This window comes from Pristiophorus japonicus, chromosome 19 (genome assembly GCF_044704955.1).
Source record: "Pristiophorus japonicus isolate sPriJap1 chromosome 19, sPriJap1.hap1, whole genome shotgun sequence".
In the NCBI taxonomy this organism is placed as follows: Eukaryota; Metazoa; Chordata; class Chondrichthyes; family Pristiophoridae; genus Pristiophorus; species Pristiophorus japonicus.
The window spans coordinates 13,553,942-13,566,506 of record NC_091995.1 but is presented as its reverse complement, the minus strand read 5'-3'; the positions used below and the strand labels follow the sequence as shown (position 1 = coordinate 13,566,506).

Here is a 12,565-nt window from a genome sequence, read left to right as displayed (position 1 = left end):
CCAGCGGATCATTTATAGCCTGCCAGAGTTCTCCCGCGGAACGCCCGTCAGTTGCAGCCAATCATCGCGCCAGCCTGGCCAGCTTTAGAATGCTGCGACAGCAAGGCAGCCAATAGGGGAGCGCGCTACACAGTTGCTGTGCCGACCGAGCAGTAGCAACATTCTGACGCAGAGAGCGCGGGAATTTTCTGGCGGCGGCGCTCGACTGCTCGAATCAGCTAGATGTCTCCCGGTTTATTTATCCGTCGCTTAAATTCGCTGACTTTTCCGGAAATCTGTAATAAAAACAAAAAATGCTGGAAATGCTCAGCAGGCCAGGTAACATCTGTGCTGCTTGACCTGCTGAGAGTATTGCCAATATTACTTTGTCTCTTTTAGGATTTTGTCTTTTGATCCATCCTGAATCGGATGGTTCAGCTTCGGGTATTTTTTGTCCGAAAAATATCGAGACTTTTATTTTAAACGCAGAAGACGAAGCGATTGCAGTAGCTTCGAGTCCGGATTTGTGACGGGAGCAACTTTGAATCGATCTGCGGAAGGGTGGCTGTGCAAGTGGACGGGATCTTTAAAGTCCGTGCAAAAACAAATCCTCCAGTCCCCAGAGCTTTAATAGAGAATCTCCAGAACCTGTACAAAAAAAAAGAACGCACTGCACTTATGTTTAAAACAAAATATTATCCTCCCTCCCCATAACGTTATCTTTGATCCCATTTGAGAGCATTCTACTGGGAGCTTTTGGATTAAACTATATTGTTGCCCCCTCAGGCTATTAGAAAAGTTTCCCCATTTTTTAAAATATATAAATGTAGTTTGCAAACATTATACCACCTGGGACCATCTCAGGTGAGTGTAACGTTTCCATCCCGAGCACTACATGAAAATCCCTTTGTACAAAAAGACACTTAATAAAGGTTACTAAATGAAAATAATTATTTTTGCTACAGGGTTCCCATATATGTTTATAGATAGAAGATTGAGAAATTTGACAGAGGTGTTCAAAATCATAACGGGTCGAGACAGAATAGATAGAGAGAAACTGTTCCCATTGGCGGAATAGTCGAGAACCAGAGGACACAGATTTAAGGTGATTGCCAGAAGATGCAAAGGTAACAAGAGGAAAAACATTTTTTACACAGTGAGTGGTTAGGATCTGGAATGCACTGCCCGAAAGGGCAGTAGAGGCAGATTCAATTGTGGCTTTCAAAAGGGATTGCTAAGTACCTGAAGGGAAAAAAATTGCAGGGTTATCGGGAAAGGACGGGGAATGGGACTAGCTGAAGTGCTCTTGCAGAGAGCCGGCATGGGCTCAATGGGCCGAATGGCTTCCTGTGCTGTAACTGTTCTATGATTCTACAATAATAATTCACTGTTACTCTCAACTATCCTAGTAAGAAGCTCCCGGGTTGTATCCTCCCACTTTCCAGAAGGGTTTGGAGTGATACAAGAGTTCTCTTCCTCCTCTCCTGGAGACTCTGGTTGATGCAGGCAGGCACACAGCAGCTGCAGCTTCTTCCTCCACAGGCTCACAGCTCCAAGTGGCTAGGCCACTCCTACTCAACAGCTCTACAACTATTTTGGTAGAATGTAAAATCAAATGCCCCCATTTTGGCAAGGGCACTGGAACCAACAAATTAACATTTTAAACTTTAACTGTGACTTAAATCAAATTAAAATTTGGTTGCCGGGGGTGATGATGCACTCCAGTCCCTCCGGTACCCACCTCTCGCGGAAGGCCGCGAGCGGACTGGATTGAGATTTTATTGCCCTTTTTTTGGCGATGTTTTTCCGTTCATCATTGTGGGCTTTACAGTGAAATATCTGATTGACCAAATTCAATGACTGCACAATCCCCAGGATTTCAACATTAAGCTCCGCAACACGCGGGGAGCTGCTGGTATACAAAAATATAAAATCTTACAGAATATAACCGCCTCAATCCCTGCACTCTTTATTTTGGGCCCGGCAAAATGTGACAAACTTAACTCTCAGACATGCAAATTAAACGTCTTGTCTTGTAACTCATGGCCACTGAAATTATTCCGGCTGTTTTTGCAATAATAGTTTGTAAATGATTTACTGATACAATGCTAAACTATCATGATGGTGACAAGAGATGATGAAGGTGTGCAGTAGACCTTTGAACATCTGTAAAGAGAAGGGGACAGGTTCATGTTTCAGATATAGATACCCCCCGCCTGTCCCTTCCCCTGTTTGGCCGTTCAGTTGAAGATTCCCACCTGGAATATTAACATCTCTCAGGTGAGCGGGTTGCTGTGCTTTTACAGCATTTTCTGTTTCTATTTGATTTCCAGTATTTGCAACTTTTCTTTCACATCACCAGCCCTAACCTCGCCAACTTTCCTCCCATCTGCCACTCTTCGTGAGCTTCAGCTCATCCAAAACTCTGCTGCCTCTATCCGATCCTGCACCAAGTTCCATTTGCCCAACACCACATCCTTGCTGACCTACATTGGCTCCTATCCCACGTTTAAATCTTCACATTTAAGTGCCTTGATGATCTTGCTTTTCCCTATCTTCTCTTCCAGTTCTACAGTACAACCAGTAATTCCCCCACCCTCTGCCCTGCCTGCCCCACGCACAGACACACTGCATCGCTTACTTTGGCTACTAGTGCATTTTCCCCTTCCCCTCAGAGTGACTGTGCCTTCAGCCAACACCCTGGACCTGACACCCTGGAATTCCATCCCTAAACCTCTCCTCCTTTGAGACCCTTCTTAAAATCCACCTCTATGACCAAGCTTTTGTTCACCCACCCAAAGACCTCTTTCACTCGGCACTCATTTTATTTAGTTACTCTTCCTGTGAACCACTTTGGGAAGATATCCATGTTGGAAGTGCTGTTTGAATGCAGGTCATTGCTGTTGTTGTATGTGCCCCAGAGACAAATAACTCCCCCACCCAATTTTGCTCCTCCTAGCTGATTTATGCACTGTTGAACAGGGGCCCTATCTACCACTGCAGGTGGAACCCTTTCATCGAGGAACAATAGAGTATTCTCCCAATGTCCTGGCCAATCATGATTAACAGGTTAGTCATTGAATTGCTGTTTGTTACATTGGACGCTGTCCTTGTCTACACAACAATGGCGAATACACATCAAAAGTAATTCATTGGCTGTGATTTAGTAATTCCTGAGACTATTAAACATATTAAAACAAATCAAATGGTTTAATATTATTGGGATGTGTGACAATAATTCAGGGAACTAGTTGGCCACATGACCACTAAAATCAATTGGAAACTGCAATATGATGACTTGCTGTAATGTCACTTGGTGTAACTCAACCATTGTCACTCTTCGTTACAGCAAAATAAAGGAACTAAACAAGAAAACTAATTAAAAACAAATTTATTAACATAATTTCGGAATCCACCTGAGAACAATTATATATTGTACCGTACAGCTTTAAAAAAACAGAATGCAGTGCAAAATATGACCAGGTCACTTGGTGTCTGGTATAGTAACATAGAAACTGGAGGAAATCTGCATTATATTAACAAGATATTCACTTCCCCCTTCCCAATTTAAGCGGCAAAGACTAGTTCAAAGAGGTCAAAGTACAACAATCCCACCTGTTCTACATATCATGAAAGAATCATAAGAATCTCAGGAAGTGCCCATTTATGGACTATGTATAGATACAATTGTACAATGTTCACCAACAGTGCATTAAACCCAAGTTCTTCACAGTCTATTAATCCACCTCCTCCACGGTTGGTCCAGTGGAGGAAGTGCCTTGTCCAGCCTGGGCTCTGCAAGATGCCCCTGCTGCCCCTCCTTGGTACAGGTTGGCGATGATGGGTTGGCAGAGTTTTTCCAACTCTTTCTGCTTGTGCTCAAACTCCTCCTTCTCTGCCGTCTGATTCTTCTCCAGCCACAATATTGCCTGGTTGCACTGGTCAATGATCTTCTTCTGGTCTTCCTCACTGATCTTACTGCTCACGTTCTCATCCTCCACCGCGCTCTTCATATTGAAGGCGTATGACTCCAGGGAGTTCTTGGTTGCGATTTTCTGCCGCTGGCCTTCATCCTCAGTTTTGTACTTTTCTGCATCCTGCAGCATTCTCTCAATTTCCTCCTGACTCAGCCGGCCCTTGTCATTGGTGATGGTGATCTTGTTGGTTTTGCCGGTGCTCTTGTCAGCAGCAGAAACATTCAGGATGCCATTGGCATCAATATCGAAGGTGACCTCAATCTGTGGCACACCACGAGGGGCAGGAGGGAGGCCACTCAACTCGAATTTGCCTAGAAGGTTGTTGTCCTTGGTCATGGCTCTCTCCCCTTCATAGACCTGAATAAGGACACCGGGCTGGTTGTCAGAGTAGGTGCTGAAGATCTGGGTCTGTTTGCTGGGAATGGTGGTGTTCCGCTTGATGAGTGTGGTCATGACCCCTCCTGCTGTCTCGAGACCCAGAGACAGAGCAGCGACATCCAGGAGAAGCATATCCTGAACATTCTCAGACTTGTCCCCCATCAGAATAGCAGCTTGTACAGCTGCCCCATAGGCCACAGCCTCGTCAGGGTTGATGCTTTTGTTCAACTCCCTGTCATTGAAGAAATCTTGTAGCAGTTTCTGGATCTTGGGGATACGGGTGGAGCCCCCGACCAAAACAATATCATGGATCTGCAATTTGTCCAACTTGGCGTCTCTCAGAGCTTTCTCCACTGGCTCCAGTGTGCCTCTGAACAGGTCAGAATTCAGCTCCTCAAACCGAGCCCTGGTGATGGAGGTGTAGAAGTCTATGCCTTCAAACAGAGAGTCAATCTCGATGCTGGCTTGGGTGCTGGAAGACAGGGTTCTCTTTGCTCTCTCACAGGCTGTCCTCAGCCTCCTGACCGCCCTCTTGTTCTGACTGATATTCTTCTTGTATTTACGCTTGAACTCCTCAATGAAGTGATTGACCATGCGATTATCAAAGTCCTCTCCTCCCAAGTGGGTGTCACCAGCCGTCGATTTCACTTCAAAGATACCATCATCAATGGTGAGAATAGAGACATCGAAGGTACCACCACCCAAGTCAAAGATGAGAACATTGTGCTCGCCTGTGCCCCTCTTGTCTAGGCCGTAGGCAATGGCAGCTGCCGTCGGCTCATTGATGACCCGCAGGACATTCAGACCAGCGATCACACCAGCGTCTTTGGTTGCCTGGCGTTGGGAATCATTGAAGTAAGCAGGCACGGTGACAACAGCATTGATGACAGTGTGGCCCAGGTAAGCCTCAGCTGTTTCCTTCATCTTGGTCAGCACCATGGAAGAGATTTCCTCGGGGTAAAAGGTTTTATCCTCACCCTTGTACTCAACCTTCACCTTGGGCTTTCCCGCATCGCTCACCACCTCGAAGGGCCAGTGCTTCATGTCGGACTGTACCACTGGGTCATCAAACTTCCTCCCGATGAGCCTCTTGGCATCAAAGACAGTGTTAGGTGGGTTGAGAGCCACCTGGTTCTTGGCGGCGTCCCCGATGAGCCGCTCAGTGTCATTGAAGGCCACGTAGCTGGGGGTGGTGCGGTTGCCCTGGTCGTTGGCGATGATCTCGACCTTGCCGTGCTGGAAGACCCCCACGCAGGAGTAGGTGGTGCCCAGGTCGATGCCAATGGCTGTTCCCTTGGCTGCAGGCATCTTTCTCTCTCTGTCTGTAAGCGTCACCTAGATTCAGCCTTGTCTACTTCTGCTACTTTCGAGTCCTACGCCTGCAATAACCCGCTGCCAACTGGTGCCGTCTCCAAGTAATTGTGACTCTGAGACTCTCAGCTCCGCCCCTTTATATAGTCTCAGCTCCGCGGGGTGGGCGGTGCTGGCTGGCTGATTGACGGCGATACGGACCAATCAGGGTGCGGTTCGGCGAGCTCACCGCCGCCGGTTGGGGGCGGTTCCGAGGCGGCGGCCAATCAGAGCGCGGTGAGTCGGCGAGACGGCCGAGAGTCCGAGAGGCTTCTGGAAGCTGCGGGTCCGGCGGAGAAGTTTCTGGAAAGAGACAGAAAGTTGTCCCGGGATCCGGGGAAAGGGAGGAGGGGAGAGGACGGGGAATGGACTGGGCTTTGATCACCTGGGGCCTGGAGACTGCGGGAAACAGGACCGGAGCGAAAAGGAGAAGGTTGCCAACCCTCCAGGATTGCCCGGGAATCTCCCGGAATTGAAGATTAATGTCACTTCTGCCAGCAACACCCGGGATAAAAACCAGAGGGGCAGTGGAAAAATAATGCCTTTTTTTCTTTCATTTTCTTTGAACACTTTCGTTATAAAAAACATTTGGAGTTGGGAAAGATAAGCTGTTGGACTGAGAGCCAGGAGTCATCCCGTAAGGCCATGAAGAATTTCTTCACTTGCCAGTTGCCCGTGGGATGACGATACGTCGCGAGGATGGACGGGTTGGGCGACTAGCGGGAGCACGGGGGTGATGGGAGGCAGGACTCCATGTAATGAAACCTCCAGGAATACGTCCAACCAGAGTTGGCAACCCTACACGCCAACCCAGATCCCGTCACTGCAGCGATGGCTGTCTGATCCCGCCAGGTGCACCATTGCGCTGCAAACCCGTAAAGTGTGCGAGATTGCAGTAATCAATGCCGGACAGAGTGAGGCTTGGTTCTTGAGAGCAGCCTCAGCTTGCCGTCTCCCACTTTACGTGCACTGCATCACTTTGAGTGGCAGCGACTGTTTGGGTGAGTTGGGGAGGTTTGATAGAGAACCCCTGATATGTGGTCTGCCCACACTGCGATATGTGTGCATTAGGCCCGTGTAGCACAGCAGGTCTCCAGTCGTCCTGGTTAACCCTTGCCGCTGGACAAAGGCCGATCTCTGTCAAGCCCGTGTGGTGGCTGATGTGCAATGGTCACAACAGGTTAAAAAAAATCTCCTCAAAGGCATCTTCCACCCCCTCAATTGAAACATCTGTGAACTCAAGTGGAAGCAAGTCATCCTCGTTCGAGGGACTGCCTATGATGATGATGATATCTCCGGGGAAGATAAACGAAAGAACTTGTGTTGATCCTGACCCACACTGACTCCCGTTCACCCATCGCCCCTGTGCTCGCTGACCTATTTTGACTGCCAGTCCGGCAACGCCTCAATTTTAATATCTCATCCTCATATTTAAATCCAACCACGGCTTTACCCCTTCCTACCTCTATAACCTCCTCCAGCCATACAATCCTCCGAGATCTCTGTGATCCTCCAGTTCCAACCATTTGTGCATTTCCAATTTTCTTCACTCCACCACTGGTGGTCGTGTCTTCAGCTGTCTAGGCTCTCAGCTCCTAAAACCTCTCTGCCTCGCTGTCTCTTTCCTCCTTTAAGACACTTATTAAAACCGACCGCTTTGCCCAAGCTTTAGGTCACATGTCCTCATATCTCCTTATGTGGCTCAGTGTCAAATGATCCGATAATCTGTGTCAATGATGTTGGTTGAGGGATAAATACTGGCCAGGAGACTGGGGAGAACTCCCCTATTCTTCTTTGAAATAACACCAGGGGATCTTTTACGTTCACCTGAGAGAGCAGACGTGGCCTCAGTTCAACATCTCATCCGAAAGGGCAGCACTCCCTCAATCCATTTCACGTATCTCATGCCAGAGACCATTCTTTGTGGGTCATTGTAGTGAGAGCAGGCTAGTTGACCATCACAGCTGTGCCCTCATCTCACCCACATACACTTCCCAGTACGATTCGCTGGATAGGGATCAGGAATAGGATCCCTGTATTTCCCCCCTCACATATGAATCGACTCCAGTTTACTTTGGGTGGGAATCATTGCCAGATTTCCAAACTGTAGCACTCAGAAACAGTCGGACTGCTCTCAGCTCCAAGCAAAGCGTATTGTCAAAGTTTACTGGAGAATCAAGGGGGTTTGACTAGTTAAATGTAGATCTCCGGTAGATGAAGAAAAAAAAACATTTATATAGGATGTTCCAAAGCGTTTTACAGTTCATTAAGTACTTCTGAAATGTAGTTACTGTTATATTGTAGGAAACACGGCAGCCAATTTTCACGCAGCAAGATCTCACACACAGTAATGTGATAATAATCCCATCATTTGTTATTACTGATATTGTTTGAGGGATAAATATTGGCAAGGACATCAGGCAGAAAGCTTTGGGACAAACTAAGGACATGAACAGCAATATCTTACATCATCGAAGTGTAGCCATTGTTGTAATGTTTGAAAATTCAGCAAACAATTTGCAGGCAGTGAGAGTCCACTAACTGCATTGAGATAAATGAGCAGGTCATCTGTTTTGGTAGTAATGTTGGTTGTGGGATAAATGTTGGTAACTACACCGGGGAGAACTCGCATGTCCTCCTTCGAATAGTACCATGGGATCTTTTACATCCAGCTGAGAGGGCAGACCGAGCCTTGTTTTCACATCTTATCCAAAAGACCCTACTCCCTCAATACTGCTGAGAGTGTCAGCCTACATTATGGGCTCAAGAATCTGGAGTGGGGCCAGAACCCATGATCTTCTTGAGTTAGAGGCTGCCACTGTGCGAATGATGGGCTTGCAAACACCTGCTATACCAATGAGCATCTTGTTCGAGGTAGGTTTTAAGTAGTGTCATATAGGAAGAGAGAGAGGTGGAGAGGGAGGGAGGTTTAGGGAGGGAATTCCATGGCTAAGGGCCTAGAGTCTGGCTGCAGAAATCTCGAGTCTTGATATGCTTGAAGTAGAAGGATCTATTGAGCTGTGTAAAATTGGCTTATTGCTTGCTGACATTGAGAGCAATTGTTGGTGAACATTTGCAATGTGAAACAGTGCCGCCTGCTGAGAGCAGGGAACTTGAGAGTGGCCGTTTAACCTACCTATAGCAGAATCAGAGCAGGGGCTGTTTTAATAGGAGGCTGAGAAGGCTCACAAGACAAGCTATGCTTCTGGCTGAGTAACAGCAATGTACCTAGAGATTGTTGTGGAGCTCAGATACATTGGAAAAAATATTTCCCATCTGATAAGGTTGATTTCTGTTGTTCTGGATAGATTTGCTTTAAACCTCTGAGCAGCAGACAGCATATGATAATGTGCCAAGGATATGCTTGCATATATATTGCATAGACCAGGGCAACAACGTTTATTTATATAACACCTTTAACGTAGTAAAACGTCCCAAGGCACTTCATAGTAGCGTTAAGGGACAACATTTGATAGAGCCACATAAATATATTAGGACAGGTGACCAAACGCTTGGTCAAAGCGGTAGGTTTGAAGGAATGTCTAAAGGATGAGAAAGAGGAGAGGCGGAGAGGTTTAAGGAGGGAATTCCAGAGCTTGGAGCCCAGACAGCTGAAGGCACGGATGCCAATGGAGGAGCAAGTACAGGGGTGATGGGTGAATGGGACTTGATGTAAGTTAGGATACGGACAGCAGGGCACACTTCCACTTGTGTAAATGCATTGACTGGAGGGAGATCCATTCAGCATACCATGTCTTTGGGGTAGAAAACAATAATCTCGGTATGGCAGAGACTGTAGGGAACTCAGAAAAAACTATTTACCTAGAGTGTAGAACTCACTACCATAGGCAGCAGTTGTGTCCAATAGTATAGATACATTTAAAGGGAAGCTAGATAAGCATATGAGGGAGAAGGGAACAGAGGGTTATGCTGATAGATGACGAAAGAGGGGAGGGGAGGAGGCTCGAGTGGGGCATAAGCATCACCATGGACACGTTGGGCCGAATGGTCTGAATCTGTGCTGTATATCTTTTGTACGTTACAAGAGAGACTTGACTTTTCTTTATCTAAACATGTAACTTATGCCAAGCAATATCTTTCTTGTGTAATTGTTCGGTAACTGAAGTTTAGTTTGAAGTTCTGTAAAAAAAAATAATTAATTGGCAGCGGCGCGGACCAGTCAGGGCGCGGCTCGGTGAGCTCACCACCGCTGGTTGGAGGAGAGCCTGAGGCGGCAGTCAATCAGAGCGCGGCAAGTCAGCAGGAGTCCAGGGGAGAAGCTTTTGGAAACAGAATAAAACTGCCCCAATTCCTGCACTCTTTATTTTGGGTCTGGCAAAATGTGACAAACTTAACTATCAAATTTGAAAATTAAACTTGTTGTCTTGTAACTCAGCCACTGAAATTATTCTGGTTGTTATTTCAATAACATTTTGTAATGTATTTACTGGTGCAACGCTAAGTTATCATAAAGGTGGCAAAACATGCTGAAGGTGTGCAGTAGACCTTTCAACATCGGTAAAGAGAAATGGCCAGGTAAGTGTTTCAGATATAGATCCGCCCCCACCTTCCCCTCCCCTGCTGGGCAGTTCAGTTGAAGATTCCCACTTGGAATATTAACCTCTCTCAAACACTGACTGTGCATTTCCAGCATTTTGTGTTTCTATTTGATTTCCAGTATTTACAATGTTTCTCTAACCTCACCAACCCTAATCTCGCCAACTGTCCTCCCACCTGCCACTCTTCGTGAACTTCAGCTCATCCAAAACTCTGCTGCCTGTATCCTATCCAGCACCATTCCATTTGCCCAACACCCATTCTCGCTGACCCACATTGGCTCTAATACCTCAATACCACATGTATAAATCCTCACATTTAAGTACTTTGATTACCTTGCCCTTCCTTATCTTTTCTTCCAGTTCTACAATCCCACCACCACACTAAGTCCACCACTACACCAACACTCACACACCGTTTCTGTCACTTTGGCTGCTTGTCGATATCTATCACCCATCCCCATATCTCCCTTCACCCCATAGACACTGGTCGTGCCTTCAAAAGACTAAGCCCCACTCTGGAATTCCCTCATTAACATTTTCTTTCTTTGAGACCCTTCTTAAAACTCACTGCTTTGAGCAAGCTTTTGTCCACCCCTCCTGATGCCTCCTTCCTTGACTTTTATTTGGTTTCGCTTTCTGTGAAGCACTCTGGGACATGTATCTATGTTAAGAACAGAATATCATATGAATTATGAGCAGCAGTAGGCCATAAGGCCCGACAAGCCTGCTCTGCCATTTAATATCAAGGCTGATCTGCAACCTCAACACCTCGGCACTGAAAGCCCTTTGGAGTAGAGAATTCCAAAGATTCACAACCGGCTGAGTGAAGAAATTCCTCCTCATCCCCGTCTTAAATGGCCGACCTTCGATTGAGAGTATTCTCTCCAGCCCAGCGAAACAACCTCTCTATCTACCCTATCAATCCCTCTCAGAATCTAAAATAGAATCATAGAATGGTCATAGCACTGAAGAAGTCCATTCGGCCCATCCAGCCTCTGCCAGCTCTCTGTAAGAGCACCTCACCTAGTTCCATTCCCCTGACCTTTCCCCACAGCCTGGCAAATTATTTTCTTTGAGGAACTTATCCAACTCCCTTTTGAAAACCATGATTGAGTGAGCCTCCACCACCTTTTTAGGCAGTGCATTCCAGATCCTAATCACTCGCTGCTTAAAACCGTTTTTTCTCTTACATCACCTTTGGTTCTTTTGCCAACCACCTTAAATCTGTCCCCTCTGGTTCTCGACCTTTCTGCCATTCAGAACAGTTTCTCTTTATCTACTGTGTCCAGACCCCTGATGATTTTGAACACATCTATCAAATCACCTCTCAATCTTCGCTGCTCTGAGAACAACTCCAGCTTCTCCAGTCTATCAACATAATTCAAGTCCCTCATCACTGGAACCATTCAAGTAAGTCTTTTCTGCACCCTTTCTAGGAGCTTCACATCCTTCCTAAAGTGTGGCACCCAAAATTGGACATAATACCCTAGGTGAGGTCAAAACAGCATTTTATACAGGTTCATCATATCAAAGCTTTTGTACTCCTATTCATAAAGCCCAGAATCCCATAAGCTTATTTAAGTGCTGTCTCAGCCTGCCCTTCCACCTTCAACAATATGTGCACACTTAGCTCTAGGTTTCAATGAGGTTACGTTGAGCTTCACTGGAACAGCGTAATAGGCCAAGGACAGAGAGGCCAGAGTGGGAGTGGAGCAGAGAATTAAAGTGACAGGCAACTGGAAACTCGGGGTCACGCATATCGACTGAATGGAGGTGTTCCACAAAGCGGTCACCGGTCACCCAATCTGCGTTTGGTCACCCCAATGTAGAGACCACATCGTGCGCAGCGAATACGGTATACTAAATTGCAAGAAGTACAAGTAAATCACTTTCACCTGGAAGGAGTATTTGGGCCCTGATAATGGAAAGGGGGGGGGGGGGGATGTAAAAGGCCAGATGTTGCATCTGCTAAGCTTGCAGGGGGAAGGTGCTGTGAGAAGAGGAGGGATTAGCAGGTTACTCAAGAAATTGCTGTTTGTTAAATTGGACGGTGTATTTGTCCATACAACATTAATGAATATACCACAAAAGTAATTCATTGGCTGTGATTTAATAATTCCTCAAACTATGAAACATATATTAAAACAAGTCAAATGGTTTAATATTATTATTGGGATGTGTGACAATAATTCAGGGAACTGGTTTGTCACATGACAATGAAAATGAATTGGAAACTGCAATATGATGACTTGCTGAGATGTTACTCATTGTAACTAAACCACTGTCACACTTCGTTCCTGCAAAATTAACTAAACAAGGAAA

The 12,565-nt window shown here is 46.2% G+C and overlaps 1 protein-coding gene across 1 annotated transcript; it reads right to left on the bottom strand.

The window, feature by feature from the left end:
- Nucleotides 1-3,353: 3,353 nt before the first annotated feature.
- Nucleotides 3,354-5,749, bottom strand: LOC139229726 (heat shock 70 kDa protein 1-like). Its single transcript, XM_070861273.1, has one exon. The coding sequence runs from the start codon at nt 5,640-5,642 to the stop codon at nt 3,717-3,719; it is 1,926 nt and encodes a 641-aa protein (XP_070717374.1). The 5' UTR covers nt 5,643-5,749; the 3' UTR covers nt 3,354-3,716.
- Between the last annotated feature and the right edge of the window lie 6,816 nt (nt 5,750-12,565).